This window comes from Trichosurus vulpecula, chromosome 3 (assembly GCF_011100635.1).
Source record: "Trichosurus vulpecula isolate mTriVul1 chromosome 3, mTriVul1.pri, whole genome shotgun sequence".
Classification (NCBI taxonomy): domain Eukaryota; kingdom Metazoa; phylum Chordata; class Mammalia; order Diprotodontia; family Phalangeridae; genus Trichosurus; species Trichosurus vulpecula.
The window spans coordinates 103,076,599-103,095,995 of NC_050575.1; the positions used below are offsets into that span (position 1 = coordinate 103,076,599).

Here is a 19,397-nt window from a genome sequence, read left to right on the forward strand (position 1 = left end):
GGAGAACTGACGGGGAAACATGGCTGCTCACCTCCTGACAGAAGTGACAGACTCAGGATACAGAATGAGACCTTTATTTTGGGACACAGCCAATACAGAAATTTGTTTTGCTCTATTCTATCATTTGCTACGAGGGATTTGGTTTTCTTTCTTTCCCCCACCATGGGGAATAGATGCGGGAAGAAGAGAAAATAGACTTTTGTAATTAAGAAATTCTTATTCATTTCTAATCAATTCCTTTTGTCTTCTCACAGGGAAAAAAATGAGTTCTGCTGTTTATTAGCTGTGCATCTTTGGTAAATTACTTCCCTCTTCTGGGCCTCAGTTTCCCTTATCTGTGAAATGAGGGCATTAGACTAGATAATTTCTAATGTACCTGCCAGAAATGAATCCTATGGTCCTATGACCATCACCTTGGCTAAATGCATGTGAGACAGGGGAAACTGAGGTTGAAATTACCAAAGTTCAGGTTGATACTATAATAAGTATTGCAAACAAAAGGGAAACCAGGTGCCATAGGTTGCCTCAGTCAGTATTATTGTGGAGCTCAATGGGAATTTCCAGCCCAGATCACTGCCAAAAGGATTTGTCTAGTGTTTCAGAGGTGTTTAGCCTCCTTTTGGCATTGATGTTGACATGTAGCTCCACTGTCTTAAAGGACCCACAACTTTGCTAGTTTAACTCCAGAAAGCTACACCCCATCTCTCTCTCTCTCTCTTTTTTAGATCATCCTTCCTAAAATGACTTTTTCACCCTTGATGACAGAGACCTTACTTTTCCCAAGGCCAAACCCAAAGTGGTCTTACCTTTCTAGGGGAACAATACTCATCACTAGTCCTGAATGGTCAAGGCTTCCAGGGGAGATTTTGTTCCTTCAAAGCATTTTTCAGCAGAAAGCGCAGCAGGCTAGTAATAGATTTACTGAAATATTTTTTTAAAAAAGAATAAACGTAAGAAAAGAGGGTTCCTGAAGCATTTTCAAAAATACACAGGAGAGAACGAAAGGAAACACACAAGTAGGAGAGCCTTGTAAATAACATATTTGATTTATATGAGTTTGAATAGGGAAGTAAGCAAGCTAGTACATGGTACCGCCTAGGTAAGCCTCTTTTTCTGTTCTTTGTATACAGAAATGCTCGTTTTATTTGGTGTTTGTTAATTTCAAAATTTAAAAAGATAGCATGCATGCACATATGTACACATATGTATATATGTATATACATAATACACATATAATACGCATGTGTGTACACACATTTATAGATATAGACATAGATGTAAAAAGCATGAAATGTGAAATCAAGCATCCTACTCAGTGGTCCTTTCTCCTCTGGGTTTATCGAGCTGGAATATACTAACAACAATAACTTAGATTTCTCTAGTGCTTTAAGGTTTATAAAACCCTTTTCTTACCACAATCCTTTGAGAAGGATAGTACAAATATTATTATCCTGACTGACAGCTGAGGAAATTCAGGCTTGGCCAGGCTAAATGACTTGAGCTGGGTCACGTAGCTCTAAGGTCTCTAAGGGCTGAGCCGTTCCCACTACATTGAACTAATGGCATCATAAAGTCGCAGAATTTGAGTGGTGGGAGGAAGGCCCCTTGCAATCTAGCTAGTCCAGGGATTCCCAAGCCTTTTTTTGGTCCCCCTATCTCTTGGTCTTCAGCAAATCTTATCAAATCCCCTATTCAATAAGAAAGGAAATAAAGTCTAGGAGCTGTCATGCTTATGAACACGCAAAATAAAATTACTAAATTTAAATCTTGTGTGCACATTTAGTAGGAATGAGATATGTTTTTCCAAGAGCACACTGAAAATGTAACTTTATTGATTAGAAATCAATTCAGAAAAGTCAAATTAAAGTATTCCCCATACTACTTTGATGAGTTTCTTATACCCACTGAGGATATGGATAACCCAAGTTGGGAACCCCTGATCTGATCTAAACTATACCTAAAAAGAATCCCTAGTTCCACATCCTCTACAAGTGGTCATCCAGCCTCAGCTTGAAGGCCTCCAGTGAGGGGGAATGTGACATTTTTGGAGGGGATCCACACCACCTCTGGAGGGAGACCATTTCATTTTTGGATAGCTTTAATTCACCTAAATTTGCCTCTTTGTAACTTCTGCTCATTTCTCCAAGTTCTACCTTGTGATCCAAATGGAGCAACTCTAATCTCTTTTCCATATAGCAGCTTTTAGTTACTTGGAGACTAAGTGGCCATCTCTTACTGCTAACCCTTTTGTATTTCTGGTGCAGGTTCTCTTGGCCAAACGCAAGTGTGATGGGAAATTTTACGCTGTAAAAGTCTTACAGAAGAAATCCATCTTGAAAAAGAAAGAGGTAACAGAGCTTGAGCGGTGAGAACTGGGGAAATTTCACTTCTCCCTTTTCCTTTGCCCCCTCCATCTGCCCCGCCATCCCTTCAAACTCCACGAAGTCCTTAGAAAGCTGTTAATATACTTTTTTGTGCTTTGGGCATAACAGTCCAGAACCAGCCTCCTGGGGTTTGGAATTGCATGGGTGAATGTTTGTGTTTAACTAGCTCTGGCTTAGACTTCTCCTAGGTTGGGCTATACCTGATTGGGACAGATACTTATTGTCCATCCACAAAAGCCCGGCACCAGGCAACTGAAGAATGTAGACATATCCTGTTATTTCTCTTTGCTTCCCCTGGGTAGACACCACTATTTAGGGCAGGCTGGAAGCAGCTGCTTATGAATGGAGATGGGGATGCACATGTGTTCCCGTGGTCTGTGTGTTGGGGCAGGAAGCAGTGTAATATGGATTTTTTTTTTCCCTTTTGGGTCTGAATCCTGGCAGCAAAATCACATCATGGCAGAGCGCAACGTGCTCCTAAAGAATGTGACACATCCTTTCCTGGTGGGCCTCCACTACTCCTTTCAGACTTCAGAGAAGCTCTATTTTGTCCTAGACTACGTCAATGGAGGAGAGGTGGGTCATTAGCACTATTCGGCAGGCCACATCAGGCATATTTAATACCATAGGCTCATAGGCCTTGGGCTGGAAGGGATTTTAGAGATTACCTAGCTTAAGTCCCCTCATTACAGATGAGGAGAATGAGGTAAAGGAAAAGGTGAAGTTAAAGGAATTTGCCCAATGTCACACAAATAGTGGGCAGCTAGGTGGCACAGTGGATACAGTGTAGGACATGGAGTCAGTAAGATTCATTTTCCTGAGTTCAAATCTGGCCTCAGATACTCACTAGCGGTGTGATCCTGGGCAAGTCACTTAACCCTGTTTGCCTTGGTTTCCCCATCTGTAAAATGAGCTGGAGAATGAAAAGGCAGTTCAGTATCTCTGCTAAGCAAATCTCAAATGAGGTCATGAAGAGTCAGACACATGTAACTTTGAATTGTGTCATTTATTTGAAGGAATGATTATAGTGGAGGCAATTTTGGGTAGGTCCACGAACCCTACCAGCTGGGTGGTAAAGTGGATAGAGTGCTAGATATAGTGCCTGGAGTCAGGAAGACATGAGTTCAAATCCATCCTCAGACACTTATTACTTGTGTGTGACCCTGGGCAAGTCACTTAACCCTGTTTGCCTCAGTTTCTTCATCTGTAAAATGAGCCGGAAAAGGAAACAGCAAACCACTCCTGTATCTTTGCCAAGAAAACCCCAAATGAGGTCATGCAGAGTCTGATGTGACTGAAAATGACTGAACAACAACAACCAAGAACCCTTTCATAACCTTGAGAGGTGGGTAGGGTGAGGAGGAAGTTCTCCATTATTATAGAAAAGGCCAAAGCAAAGCCGCCCACATAAGCTTGGTCTCATTGGCTCCTTAAGCTTAACGAACTACCTAACCATCCATAGCCTCTCATACGCTTCCTATTATGCAGAATGTGATTACTGTTGGTCTGTGAGAACTGAAGATGACTGGTGGAAGTGGTTCCTACTTCATGCAAAGAGACGCTTGCTTACAGGCTGTTCTTTTCTCCAGCTCTTCTTCCATTTGCAGCGGGAGCACTGTTTCCTAGAACCTCGAGCTCGATTCTATGCTGCCGAGGTGGCCAGTGCTATTGGCTACCTGCATTCTCTCAACATCATTTACAGGTAGGCTTTCTCTAAGCACATGAGAATAAACACTATACGGGACTTCGAATTTCTTATAGGCTCAGCTAGAATTGTGCTCTTAAAAATCTTATGTACGGTTTATTTTATATGGGTGTTAAATTTAACAATATAATTAACCAAAAGGCCCTATTTTTTTCTTCCCATTCTAAATTTCTTCTTTGTCTAGATCAGCAGTTCTCAAAGTATGCTCTGGGAGCCCTTGGGAGCTCAGAGGGTGTGTGATGTCAAAACTGTTGTTATAATATGAAGCTGTTTTGATTTCTGAAATTTAAATATCAGTAGATATAACCCATAGAAACAAAAGCCTTTTAAGAGGTCCTTAGTAATTTTTAAGAGTTTAAAGGGGTTTTGAGAAATGCTTGTCTAGATGTTTGCTAACTATCCTTTTTAATAATACATTCTAGCTGTTTACAGCTATTCCCTTCCACATCTTGAGGGGTTAGGGGCACAGCATCCCCATGATCTGGAAAATCCATGTAAAATTTCTTTAGCCCTCTCTCTGTACCAGAAGAGAAGTCGGAATTTTTTCTTTTTCTTTTATAGGGTATTTACAGTACCTTATTATAAAATTTGGGTTAAGTATTTGGTCATAGGTTCTATGTAGGTCAACATTAAGTAAAAATACTTTTTCTGTGTCATTCGCTGGCCTTTGTGTGTTGTCTGTGACTTCATTATCTTTCCCCCTAAATCCTCCAAATTTTCATGTTACCGTTGAGGGTATCATCTTCCTCCTAGACCCCAAGGCTCTTGGGTGTCATCCTTAACTTCTCACTATCTCTAACTCCCTCCCCCTCCCCCATTTCCAATCTGTTGCCAAGGCCTATCGATTTCACCTTTACAACATCTCCCATATATGCCCCCTTCTTTCCTCTAATAATTCAACCACTCTGGTGCAGGCCCTCATCCCCTGGCCTTTGGGCTGTTGCAATAGCTGGCCGGTGGGTCTGCCTGCCACTCAAGTTCCTCCTCTATTCAACTAAAGCGATTTTCCTAAAGTGACAGTCCAAACATGTCACATCCATACTCTATAAGCTCCAGGGGCTCCCTGTCACATCCAGGATGAAATGTAAAATCTTCTGTTTGACATTCAAAGCTCTTCATAACCTAAATGCCCTCCTGCCTCTTACACCTTTCCAATCTTCTTACACCTTCCATCCCTCCACATCCTCTTCAGTCCAGTGACACTGACCTCCTGGCTGGTCCCTGAACAGGACACCCTATCTTTCAGCTCTGGGCATTTTCTTTTTTTTTTTTTTGGAGGAGTGGGGCAAGGCAACTGGGATTAAGTGACTTGCCCAAGGTCACACAGCTAGTGTCAAGTGTCTGAGACTAGATTTAAACTCAGGTCCTCTTGACTCCAGGGCTGGTGCTCTATGCACTGGGCCACCTAGCTGCCCCAGCTCTGGGCATGTTCTCTGGCCGTACTCCATTCCTGGAATGCTCTTCCCTCCTCATCTCTGCCTCCTAGCTTCCCTGGCTTCCTTCAAGTCCCAACTAATATACCTTTTCTAGTGGAAGACTCTCTAATCTTTCTTAACTCTAGGGCCTTCTCTCTGTTAATTATTTCCTATTCATCCTGTGTATAGTTTAATTATGTACATATGTTTGCTTATTGTCTTCCCCATAAGAAGGTGAGCTCTTGGAGAGAAGGCTCTGTCTTTTGCCTCTTTGTGAGCTCTCAGCACTTAACACAGTGTCTGGCACTTGGCAGAGACTTAATAAATGCTTACCGACTGATTGACTATTCAGGCCCACATCCCCTCTCACCACCAGCTCTAAATAGCCTCCCAGTCGGCCTCCCTGCCACCAGTTTCTCCTTTCTTCAGCCCATCTTCCGCACAGCTGTCAAAATAATCTTTCCAAGGCTCAGGTCTGATCATATCACTCCTCCCAAAGTCAAAAACCTTTAGTTACTCCTCAATGACAAAATATTAACTTCTCAGCCTGCCATTTAAGACCCTTCAGAATTTGGTTTCAATCTACCTTTCCAGCCTTTTTTTTGGATTGCTTCTCTTTTTTAAAAAGAGTTCAATTCAAACATTTATTAAGCAGCTCCTGTTTGAACAATGCTGTGCTAGGCCCTGAAGAAAGACACAAAATTTAAGACAGATATTATCCTGCCCTTAGGGAACTTACAAAATAATACAGGCATGAGCACATCAAAAACTACTATGTAAAATATAGAACTATGGTAGCGTCAGTGACCTCCATATAAGTTTTATTTATTATAAGGTATCTTTTCTTTAACAGCGGCCATTGCCACCATCCCTTATCACATAATTAACAACATCTGCAGTTCTCCTAATTAAAAGGCCCTCCCTTTAATCACTAAGCATTTCACTTACTATTGAGTAGTTCTCCACAGAGGTTTATTATCCAATCACGTTGGATTCTTTATAACTCTACAGGATTTTCTTGGCAAAGATACTGGAGTGGTTTGCCATTTCCTTCTCCAGCTCATTTTACAGATGAGGAAACTGAGGCAAATAGAGTGATGTGACTTGCGCAGGGTCACACAGCTAGTAAGTGAGGCCAGATCTGGACTCAAGAAGATTAGTCTTGCCTACTCCAGGCCCAACACTCTGTCCACTGTGTCACCTAGCTGTCATAGAGATTTACTCCATCCAAGTACCTATGGGAATATTAATAATAACCTGCACTTATATAGTGCATTAAGGTTTTCAAAGTGCTTTATAAATATCTCATTTTATCCTCGCTATACCCCTGTTTTACAAATGAGGAAACTTAGGCAGACAGAGGTTAAGTGATTTTCTCAGGAGTCACGCAGCTAGTAGTGTCTGAGTCTGGATTTGAACTCAGGTCTTCCTGGCTCCATGTCCATTGCTCTTTCCCCTGTACTCTCTCTTACTTTGAAGAAGGGCACCTCTTCAAGGTAATGAATTCACTACAGATTTGCTGAATGCCAATATGACTAAACCCCCACCAAGTACCAGTTCCACAATGAACACACATAGCAAATAGCACAGAAATGCATTTATCCAAATCATAGCAAAACAGAAATCAGAGAAGGTATACATAGGAGAATATAAACCAGACAATACAGAGTGAAGGAGCCCTTCCATCGGGAGCAAGATAGTTCAGTTCAGCCAAGAGAGAGTGTCCTACATCTCACCCAAGGGGAAACTCCTCCAAGCCTCTAGTTTAGCAAGCTGGGGAAGGGGGCATGATGGTGATTGTTCATCCATTCCTCCAATGTCTTTCAAGAGTCTTTTCCTTCAGCAACCTAAAGTAGGGTTGGCCTCTACCATCTTTCCTCTAAAAGCTGGAAGCCAGAAGTCAGAAGCACCTGGAGTGATTCAATTCTGAAAGAAGATTTGAAGCTTAATGAGTCCCCAAATGGGACTAGCCCTGAAGAGTCTGGAAGAGGTTCTGGAAGCTACTTTAGGGCTACTCTATATGATGTTCCTATTTTGATTACTTGGTATCCCTTTTCCCCCCTCCCAGTTAGCCTATTTTCAACTGGACATTCTGCATGGCCAAAAACATTGAGTTAAGATTAACACATCTGTGTGAATTGTGTATTTAGATCTGATTCTGTATCTGATCAAAATTCCATGCTTAGCCACATCTTCAAACATCAGTTAGCCTTTCCTACACAGGAAAAGCTTCATACCCTATGGTTTGGTTTACTCAAGACTTTCCCCTTCCCAAACAGTAAATGTGGGACCAAGGAATGTAAATATCATTGTGTCAACAATTTCATTGTTTTTATTATGAAAACAAAAAAAGAGATGAAGTTTAGCAATGGTTTACTTGGCCATTTGCAATCTCATTTCCTCGTAGTTGAGAATGTTTATATCTAAATGGTCAGTAGTTGGGCCCAACACATTCTGAATGTGACCTCAGTACAATCAATGTCAGAAGGTGACCTCAGTACGGTCTTTGTGATTCTTGGTCTTTTCACGAAAAACTGGCTTTGTCTGACCCCTACGGCCACTCTGCTTCCTGTCATGGCCTCTTTTTAGCCCTAAGGCAGTCCTTCTATTCTCATACGGTGAGGTTGGTACTTATAGCACCCTGTTTTAGTAAATTCTGTGAGTTTTGGGGACACTCACCCATTGTTGTCAGAATGAAGAAGAGGTGTTCTACTGACTCTTCAAGTACTCTATTCTCAAGCCCAAATGGCCTACTAGCTATTTCTAAGCTCAACATTGCTTCTTTAACTCCTGTCTCCCCATGATCAGGCACTCATTCACTCTTCAAGTCTTCCTCTTAGAATCCTGATCTTTTTTCCAAGCCTCTACTTGGGGGCTACTTTCTCTGTGAAGCCTCAATTTATGCTCTCTCCCTCAAATTCCTCTATATTTACTTATCAGTATACATGTTTTACCCCCCAAAAGAATGAAGGCCCTGGAAGGCAAGGGCTGTTAGGGTTTCAGCTTTGAAACCCCAGTGCTCTCCATATAATGGCTGTTTAAGAAATGTTTGCTGAATTGAATTAAACTGAACCCAACTGGGAGCATAGTTTGTTTTTTGTTTCTGGGCTCTGATCCTCTGTAGAGTTCATGACATTCTTTAAGGTCTCCTTGCACTGATTTCCATCAGGAAAACAAAGACAACAGTATTTGCTGATCCTTATCCCCTGAAAGCTATTATGATAATTGGTGGTAATGGTGATAAGGGTCTGTAGGATAGTAATTAGATTGCTAGCTCTTGGTACTAGCAGCACTTGTGTCTTATGTTCATCACTTTGTACATAGTTGGTGTTTAATAAAAGTTTATTGGATTGAGTTGATAACAGTTCATTTTGTGTACAGTGTTTTATACAGCTTTAAAATTGCTTTCATATTGTCATCTTATTTAATCCTTATAATCACCTTGTAAATTAGGCAGACCAGATGCTTTCCCCATTTTCCAGAACAAGAAAATGAGGCTCAGAGACTCAAGTGACTTACCCTGGATTACAAGGCTAGTTTATGATGGAGCCATCACTAAAGTCCAAGTCCCCTGGATGCAAAGCAAACATTCCTTCCACTATTCTAAAGGGTGATATCTAGAGATTTAAAAAATAGTCATGGAGGCATGTTTTCTCTGTCCATATAAAAGGCTTTCATGCAAGTGGCAAGGAAGATGTATATGTCCTCCAGGGAGGACAGGGATACTCCTACCTGAGGGGGAAGTTGGTCAGGTCTGGCCTTGAGAGTCTCTTTGGGAACTAAAAAAGAGAGTAGGGTTGGGATTATGGCTGGGGCTGAGACCAGGTTTAGAGTGGGTGGAGCTGGGAGCGATTTACAAGAATTCTACTTATCAGCTGCCTTCCCTCCCCTCCACACCCCCAGTTTGTTAAACCAGCTATCTCTTCACCAGCTTGGGCTGGAGACTGCATTCTTAGGATGACCAAGCATGACCAGGCACAAACTTGATTTGGGAGCTCCACTGATGCTAAGAAAATGACAACGTAGTGAGAGGCCCAAAGCCCTATTTAGTGCCAGCCTGAATTCAAAAAGCCTTTGTCCAGTCAAAATCACCTCTCCTCCTGGAGCCAATTTTATGGGATTGAGCTGCCTTCCATTTTCGTCACTAACCCCTAACTTCACATAAAACTGTTCCACGTGCCAACTTTAAAGCTAGGTTTTTGATATGTAGCACCTTCTCTTTTCTACTTTCCCTATTTGTCCTTCAAGTTCAGTCCCCAGAGAGCAGTTGTTTCCTACTGTTCTAGGGGTAACACTGGATGGTCTCTACACCTAACACTATATATAGCTCTTGATCTTCCATTAACAATTGGCCAGTGTACAAAATTGGCTCTTGTAAAGCCATATAGTCAAATGATATAGGAAGAACCCTCAACCCTTCCCTTGTAAAACTGGGGCACACACTTCTACAAATAGATATTATATCCATAGGGATGGTGGGGGTAAACTTGAAAAGTATGATGGAAATGAGTCCCATGAGCAGGATGCATCTGTGACAAGAGTAACTCACAACTCCTGGTGTTACAGTGCTTTCTCTTGTTGTAGGTTCCTTATATTGAAGGAAGCTACAGGCAGCTAGGTGGCCCAGTGCATAGAGCACCAGCCCTGGAGTCAAGAGGACCTGAGTTTAAATCTAGTCTCAGACACTTGACACTAGCTGTGTGACCTTGGGCAAGTCACTGAACCTCTGTTTTCCTTAATCCCCTGGAGAAGGAAATGGCAAACCACTCCAACGTCTTTTCCAAGAAAACCCTATGGGCAGTTTGGGCCACGGAGTCATGAAGAGTCCGACACAACTGAACAACCACCACCCCCAACTCATAGTGATAAAAGTAACAGCAACAACAGTAATAATAACTAGCATTTATTTATAGAACATGTTAAGGTTTGTGAAGCATTTCACCGATAGCGCCTCATTTGATTCTCACCACACCTATGGGAGGTAGCTGCTGTTGGTATCCCCATTTTACAGATGAGAAAATTGAGGCAGGCAGAAGTTGAGAGACTTGCTCAGGGTCACCCAACTCGTAGGTATCTGAGGCTGGATTTGAATTCAGGTCTTCCTGCCTCCAGGCCCAGCACTATCCACTGAAGCTCAGAGTATTAAACTTTGGGGTCCTCTGCTGCATATTGGGACACAGTGCTAGGGATCTGGGAGCCCTTAGGCCTGGGCTGTCCTGGTCCCAGTGCTTCTGTATTGTTCTGGTGCTACCGTTCTCATCTATGAATTATCCCTTATTTTTCTGTCCTTGAATGTGGCTTAGTCGCAAATGTTAATATTTATATGAATGTCTGAGGTCATAGATGCAAATTGGGAAGGAATTTAGGGGGTTTTCTGATATTTTTCATTAATGTCATGATTTCTCCACATGATTAAAATAGAAATAATTAGCCTGGCATGCATGTATAGCATTAGGCCAGTACAGGAGCATGGATTGAAAATTGGAAGGGACCTTGATAATCATCTAGCTCTTTTCTCCATTTTACAGACAAGGAAACTGAGGCCAGAGGTGAAGTGACTCGCATGAAATCACACAGTAGCAGAGCTAGCATTCAAACCTGGGTCACATGGTTCTGAGTCCAGGGCTCCTTCCACTGGTACCCTGATTCCCTTCCGCATTCTGCCTCACTGTCCATCCTTCTGTAATTCAGGCCTGGGCTGAGAAGGAGGCACTCACAGCTTGGTGCCGGAGATCACTGACAATGTGCTTTGCTTTGTTCTTTTCTTTTATTCATCACGTTTTTATATATAGCCCCTTATGGTCTTCAAAATGCATCCTTGAATCCCCCACCCCAACCCCCCCAATCCCCGCCCTGCCATGAGGGAGGTAGTTATGAAGTATTATTTTCCCAGTGAGGAAACTTGAACTCAGAGGCTAAGTGATTTGCCAAAGGTCCCCAGAGTGGTGGAGTCATGATTCGCCCTACGCGCCTTTTCCCCCATTATGCTGCCTGTGCTTTTCTTAAATGCATTTTTAAAAAGCATTTATTATATAACAATTATCCTAAAGACACTGGAGATACAAAGAGAGCAAATGATGCAGTCCCTGCTCTCAAGGAAGACACAGTTTACAGAGGAATTTAGGTGGCCTTAATGAGTAGCCAAACAATAAAATTCTCCTTTCTCATCTTCCACAGGGACTTGAAACCCGAGAACATTCTCTTGGATTACCAGGTCCGTACATGTATGTGTGTATATATGTGTGTGGAATGAGTGAAGACCTCTCATAAAAAGGGACAAATTAAATAGGAACAATTAAGATAGTAAGGCCCCTGAGGATAAGAGAGAGAGAGAGAGAGAGAGAGAGAGAGAGAGAGAGAGAGAGAGAGAGAGAGAGAGAGAGGGAGAGAGAGAGGGAATGTGTGTGTGTGTGTGTGAGTGTGTGTGTGTGTTTGGGTGGAGGTGAGGCTGATGTGAGATGAGGGTGGGGGTTAGGATAGAAGAATGACTTGCTAGCTGGAAACTCATACAAATATTAATACTTGTCACTTCCAAGGGGGACAGACTCCCAGTGCTAACATGGGGTCAAAGAGGGGGCAGAGTCAGAACTCATACTACCTTACCTAGCTCCCCCTATCCCCACCCCTGTCATCTTGGGGATACTTTTCTTAAATTCTTTTAAAAATTTTATTAAGTACCCATTAATATTAAGACTAAAGCCTTCCTCTGATGACTCCTTGTAGCACAGAGGTGACATGGTTTCTCAAAGACTGCCAGACATAGTCTAGGAGTCAGCTAGGTGGTTCAGTGGTTAGAGAGCTGGGCTTGGAGTTAGGAAGACCTGAGTTTAAATCTGACCTCAGATACTTCCTAGCTGTGTGACCTCAGTTTCCTCATCTGTAATTTTAATAATACCTACTTTCCAGGGTTGTTGGAGGATCAAGTGAGATAAAAATTGTCAAGCACTCATCACATAGTAAGCACTATGCAAATATTAGCTATGATGATGATGATGCCAGTGATACACAAGCCTTGGCAATGCCATTCAAGTCAATAAACATTTATTAAAGTGCCTGCTTTGTTCAAGGCACCAGTGCCAGGCATTTGGAATACCAGGACAAAAACAAAACAGCCCCTACCCTCTGATACCTTAAGGTATGTTCATTCTATGGGGCGATGTAACTCCCTACAGAGGCAACTAGACAGACACAAAGCAGCTATAAAGCAGTTTCAAGAGCAAGAGGACACTAACAGCTGGAGGTAGGAATCAGAAAAGGCCTTGTTGAGGAGGCTGCGATTCTTGGGCTGTGCTTTGCAGAAAGCTAGGGATTTCCTAAGGCAGAGAGAGGGAGGGGAGTGCATTCCAGATATGGGGACCTCACCAATGCAAGAACGTGGAGGAAGTCCTGGAGGCAACGTAGGGTGGTGGAAAGCACAGGCTTTAAAGTCAGAAAGCCTGCGGCTGAATCTTGGCTCCCCTACTAACTACCTGTATGACCTTTGGCGAGTTACTTAACCTCTCTGGGCCTCAACTTCCTCATGAGAGGGTTGGATTCGATGACCTCTGAAGTTTCTTCCAGTTCTAGAATTATGATCCTAGGACTGAAAGGCTTTGAGTATGGGCCCGGTGATTATCATCTGTGGACTAGATGAGCTAAATTTAGATAGGCTCATCACTGGAGGATTGGTCATCCGGGCATAACACTTGGGGGTGGGGGTGGCAGGGGAGGAGGAGAGGACCATAACAACTCAAAAATAGTCTAGGAAGGTATGAAAAGGTTGAGAAGTGGGATTAGGATAATTGACCGCAAAGGACAATTCATCCATTTAGAGTGGAACTTTCCAGTTTGTTCTTGTCTGTTTCTCTTTAGGGCCATGTTGTGTTGACTGATTTTGGGCTTTGTAAAGAAGGAATGAAGCCAGAAGAAACCACATCCACTTTCTGTGGCACCCCTGAGGTATCAAATGTGTAGCTGTTGTGTCTCCTGAGCCATCTGCAAGGGCGCAGACCCGAAAGTCAATGGAACAGGAGTTGATCACTTGCATGTGTGAATAATTAAAGTTCAGCTTCAAACTGTCAACATTAACTGGATAAAAACTGACATTAACCAGAAAGATCTGGCTCATGCTGAATCAATTTGTGAACATTAAACAGGAGAGGATTTTCTCTATAACTGGGTTTAGAATGGTTTCTCCCTAAGACTTTAAATGTTAATAATTGCCAGTTTTGAGTGGTACTCATTTACCATTAGTAATGTTGTAAACTTCTGTCTGTTCTTTCAAGGTCTCACAATAACTGGATGTTTCTATAAAATAAGATTATCTGACCCTTGTTGACATTAGGAGCTGGACTTTGGCTATCATGTGTATATACAGCATTATAGTCACGGTGGCCCTCTTCTATCTGGTGGTCAGGGAATCTTCTCCCAATGAAATTGTTGGAGGGCAACAGGAAAGATGGACTTACCATAGAACTCCAAGTGATTTCCCTTATTTTGTCATCTCATTTTTGTTTGGGCTAGTCCCCAAAACATGTGATTACTCTCTTGTTGAGATACAGTGCTAAATGGAATTCATTTCTGATCCATGGGCTTGTTCTATGGATATCAGATGCAGCTTAGATCTATTCAGTGGCTCACTAATGAAATTATTTCCCATTTCTTTCTGATCTGCTACAGGCCACCTTGATACCTGGGGAACAAACACCTGTGGATAATAGTTGGGGGAATTGTGAGATTATGGGCTTACCATGCTCAGTGACTTCTCCTTTTTACTTTCTTTCTCTTCTCTTCTTTTTTTTTTCTAAGTCTTCTATCTCTTTTAATAAATGCATAGAAGGTTTACTATTAGTAGCCTGAATTGAGAGACAGAGATAGTAGAAAGTACACTGAGCCCTAAATTGGACCTGAATTTTAGGTCAGGCCCACATCTGCCATTAACTGGCTGTGAGACCATAGGCAAACCACTTACTCTCTTTGTTTCCTCATCTGTAAAATGGGGAGGTTGGAGCGACGATCTCAAAGATCCTTTCCAGATCTAAAATGAGTAAAAAATCAATTGTTAAGTGCTTACTACGTGCTAACCATTAGGGATACAAATACAAGTAGTAGAGATAGTTCCTGTGCTCAAGCAGCTTACTTTCCAATAGGAGAGGACAATTCATAAAAGGAGGTGGAGTCGGAAAGGGGGAAGGGGGAGTCGAGGAGCACCAGAGTGGTGCTGATGTGGTTTGGAGCTAGCAAGGGAGGGCATGATGGCCTGGTTCTAAGCTAGAGAAGGTAAAGGCTCACCTATCAGAACCCAGAGGCAGGAGCCCCAGTTTGTAGAGGTGGGAAGTTGAGGGGGCCCAGAGTGGTGGTAGAATAGTTTGGAGCTTGTGGTTATTCTCTTTCTCCCTGTTTGTGGCTTTTCTTAGGCCCTAAAAAGCCAGGCTGTCTTTACCAGTAATAGCCCTTTCCCTCTATGACTGAAGATATGCATGGAAACTCAGTCTGGTTCACTACAGGGATGATTCATCCAATTTCCCCTCACTTCCAATGCTGCTGTGTCTCCCATGCAGTGCCTAATCAGTGATCCTTACAAGGATACTCGGATACCTCTGATATACTTACCATTCATTTAAGGGATATTTACTGAAGTTAATATGTGCAGAAGTTGTGGGAGGTACAAAGATAAATCCCAGTGCCTTTTCTCAGATTTCTTGCAATCTAGTAGAGAAGCTTTGTGGAATAAGACAGATATGTGAAGAACTAAGCCATAATTAGACAGTATGTGATAATTTGCATAAAGGTGGTATAGGTGCTTCAAGGAGGGAGCTGGGTTGATCAGGCAAGATGTAAGGAAACAGAACTTGGGACGTTTGGGTAGCACAGTGGATAAACACCTGACCTGGAGTCAGGAAGACCTGAGTTCAAATTGGGCCTCAGATACTTATTAGCTGTGTGACCCTGAGCAAGTCACTTAACCCCAATTGCCTCCACTTCCCAAAAAGGAAGCAGGACATTTGAGCTGGACCTTGGAGTCAAAATTTTGATAAAGATAAGGACAGGATAGTCTAAGTAAAGAGAATGGAATGAATAAAAATGTGCAAGTAGGAAAAAGGAAGGCACATTTGGAGGTCACTGGGCAGTTAAATTACTCACTACAGCAATCTGAATAATTCTCTGTGTGAGTTCTAGGAGTCCTAAAATGAGATGGAAATTTTATCAGTTTTTCCTGCCCATTTTAATTCCTACATTTGGCAGAAAGATCTCTCCAAATGAGTGGGGAAAGCATAATGAGAGGAACTTAGCACACACACTAGATAGGGGAGAAGAAGAAAGCCTATACAGGAGACTTCCACATCCAAACGAGATTTATTAAAAGATATTTTGTACAGCTAGAATGGGGGAGGGAGTGCAGCTCTCCAAATCTGTGTCTAGATTAGCGTGGTAGTATAGCAGCTACCATGATGGCTTCCCAGCTTCCCTTTTTAGTAAAGGAAAAGTACCATCTCTGAGATGTGTTAGAAATAACACTTCTTGTTCAGGGGTTCTGGAATGGTCACTTGGTTATAAGTGGGGTGCAAGATGTCTGTTACCTCCACTTCCAGATATATGTTTGGGGATTTTTGAGCACTGGTTGAGTACTTCTTGAGGTTATCTAACAAGGAGCATATGAAGACTCTTATCTATAAACTGAGGTGTTCTGGAACCATTTGGATTCAGATGAAATTACACATGAAATTATAATTGGAGAAACCAGGGGAGACCTTGACTCTTTTAGGGGTGAAAGCAAAAGAAAGTGGGAAGAGATTACAACTACACAGGTAGGTATGTTGAATAGTAGCCAGTTAATATAGATGGGCATAAGTTTTTCTGGACGTTCTGGCTCAAAATTAGGCTGTTCTTTCAAGTGAGGCTAAAAGGCCCTCTGATGGATAGCCTTTTACCTTGAGACTTGAAATCTCCCCCAACTGTGACCCCCCACAAACACTTACTAAATGTCAATGGCTTGTTGTTGTCTCTGGGATCAAATATAAATTTCTCTCTTTTGTATTTAAATAGATCTCACAGAAACCACAAATTAGATGCTACAAAATAATCACAGCCTTTATAATTTAATAAGCTCTATAATCACAGTCCAGTTTGGCCAGAGCATAGGGTTCTTTTATTAATTCATCCATCCAACCATTTATACATCAGACATTTATTAATTTATATTGTGAGTTAAGGCTAGAAAAGTAGTTTGACTTAGATTCAAGAGAACTTTGAATACTAGGTTAAGGAAACTGGACTTTATCCTGTAGGCAGCAGAAATCACTAAAGGTTTTCCAGCAGATGAAAGACAGGATCAAAAGAATAACGTCAGAAGATTTTTCTGGAAATGTGTACAGAATGAATTTCAGAGAGGATTTTTAGCTGGAGGGAAAAAAGACCAATTAGAAAGCTATTTTGTTAGTCTAAGTAAGAGGTAATAAGGGCCTAGAGCAGAGTGGTTCCAGTGGGAATGGAAAGAAATTTGGTACTATTTTTATGATACTGGCGTTTTCTTTAGAAATTACAATAGGAAACAAGAATGCCAAAGCTTCCTTGGAAATCATGCCAGTGACATCTGTCCTTTGCTTTGGGGACCAAGAGAGAATCTGGAAAGGTCATCTAATCTATTCTTCCCTTTAGTAAATATTTCTTTAATATATCCTAGTCAGAAAAGGCTCTCCTCTTTTAAAAAAATATCCAGAGATACCCACCCTTCTTTGCTAACATGTTCCCTCGCAAAAAGCCTCCTATAAAGGATTTTTTCCCTTTATAGCCATCCTAGGTTTTTCAGGTTGGAGTTCAAATTTATTTCCTCTTTTTCTAGCTCTTGGGCTTTGGATGAAATTGCTACCAATAAACATTAATTGATTTTATGTGACAATAGAGTTGAAAAGTGATTGATTTTCATCACCATAGTGATTCTTCATATGAATCACTCCCCAGCTTTCTCTTTTCACTAAACAATGTCTTTTCCTTTCATTTTATTCTTTAGATCTTATTTCACAACTTTTAATCATCCTTATGGTACTGCTCTGAAACTTCTCCACATTCCTAAGTTGTGGATGATATATGAGAGGGGCAGCTAGGTGGCATAGTCCTGGAGTCAGAGGACCTGAGTTCAAATGTGACCTCAAATGCTTGACACATTTATTAGCTGTGTGACCTTGGGCAAGTCACTTAACTTCATTTATACAAATGAAGAAAAGAGGTAACCTCTCTGAACCTCAGGCATGTGCCTAGGGGGAGGAAGGTCCTGTATTTCTGTAAATCGCATCCACAATGAGACAATGATAGCTGTTAAGTGTCATGTGCATTGGAACCTGGGTCTTCCTGACTTGGAGTACAACATTGTCCTCTACATACTGTCATGATGACTTTTTGTTGTGGAAAACTATTCAGATTAAATGAAAATAGCTGCCTTTATATTATGAAGCAGGTAAATGTCATCAAAAAAGAATTGCCCAGAATTGTCAAGATACAAGTTCTACCACTGCCTAGCTGTGTGATCTTGGGCAAATTACTTCATTTATGTTGACCTCTTTTTCTTTTTCATTTGTATAATAAAGGGTATAAACTAGATTAATATTTCCAAAACTGTGTTGTGATGGCAATCTGAGAAATTTTCAATGTTAGCAATATTTCTATGTATCAAAATTACTTAGTATATGGTGAATTTTCCAGTATGAAAATGGCCTTAGTTTCCTTCATTTCACTTTAGAATTTCCCTAGTTCCATATTATCTTAGTGATATTCCATTCCTAATCTACCCCTCTGTCCTTCTCCATGGCCAGATTAGTTGGGACTAGCTGAGCTTGAAGTCAACTAGTAAACCAACAAATGTAGTGAACATCTACTATGTGCTGGGCACTACATAGATCCTGGGGATATAAAGACAATAAAGAAATAGTCCTTGACCTCAAGGAGTTTTCTGATGGGCTCTGACACTCCTTTTCAGCTCTAGCATTTGAGAAAATAAGCAACTCTCTGGTCCTTTCTAGCTCTAGAATTCCCTTTAGCTAGCTTTCTTCACAAGCATTAAAATACCCATAATAAAACAAGGACTTTCCATCTTTTGTCTCAATATTTTTTTAAAATTCAATTTCACTTTATTGTTAGGTCTTTATTATCTCCTTCTTACTTCTTCTCCTGTTCCCTCCCTCCCACTTATAAATAATTTGTAAAAAATATGCCTCAATCTGCATTCTGAGACCATTACCTCTTTATCTGAAGGTGGATAGCATGCTTCGTCGTGAGGCCTCTGAAATTATAGTTGGTCCTTGCATTCTTCAGAGTTTCTAAGTCTTTCAAAATTGTTCATCTTTACAATATTATTGTTATTGTATACATTGTTCTCCTACTTCCATTCACTTCACTTTGCATCAGTTCATACAAATCTTTCCAGGTTTCTTTAAAACCATCCCCTTCATTGTTTCTCACAGCACAATGGTATTACATCACATTCATATCTTACTTTGTCACAACAGATACAAGAAGTACATTGATAATATCATTTTAAAAAATCCTTTGATAACAGAACTCCTCTTTGACAGAGTTAGCCTGGGCCTTAATGGCTTGGGGGAAGAACTAGTAACCTCAGCATTGTCCTGGTGGTACCAGGTGGTACCTGGTGGTAGTGCAGCTAATATTTTGTGGTTGTGCCAGGGCACAGGCCATCAGAGCAGTTCAGGAGAGAGAGAATCCATATTCTAGAATGTGTTTTTTGTTAGAGCTGCATGAGGCCTAGTCAAAGAGCCTAGAGTCAGAAGTCAGGAGACCTGGGTCCCAGTCCCACTGACCCTTTGTGTGACTTTTGGCAAAGCACTTCTCTCTGGGCTTCAACTTCCTCAGCCATGAAATGTTTGTTGAATGAATGATTAAAAGAAAGGGATGGCCTAG

At 41.5% G+C, this 19,397-nt stretch overlaps 1 protein-coding gene across 1 annotated transcript in view; it reads left to right on the forward strand.

Moving 5' to 3' along the window:
- SGK2 (serum/glucocorticoid regulated kinase 2) overlaps window positions 1-19,397 on the forward strand; it is a 45,707-nt gene that overhangs the window by 17,813 nt on the left and 8,497 nt on the right. The window contains exons 5-9 of the mRNA XM_036752439.1: window positions 2,265-2,348; window positions 2,829-2,960; window positions 3,974-4,086; window positions 11,682-11,718; window positions 13,356-13,442. Coding sequence (XP_036608334.1) covers window positions 2,265-2,348; window positions 2,829-2,960; window positions 3,974-4,086; window positions 11,682-11,718; window positions 13,356-13,442 — 453 coding nt within the window. The remainder of the gene's footprint in view (window positions 1-2,264; window positions 2,349-2,828; window positions 2,961-3,973; window positions 4,087-11,681; window positions 11,719-13,355; window positions 13,443-19,397) is intronic.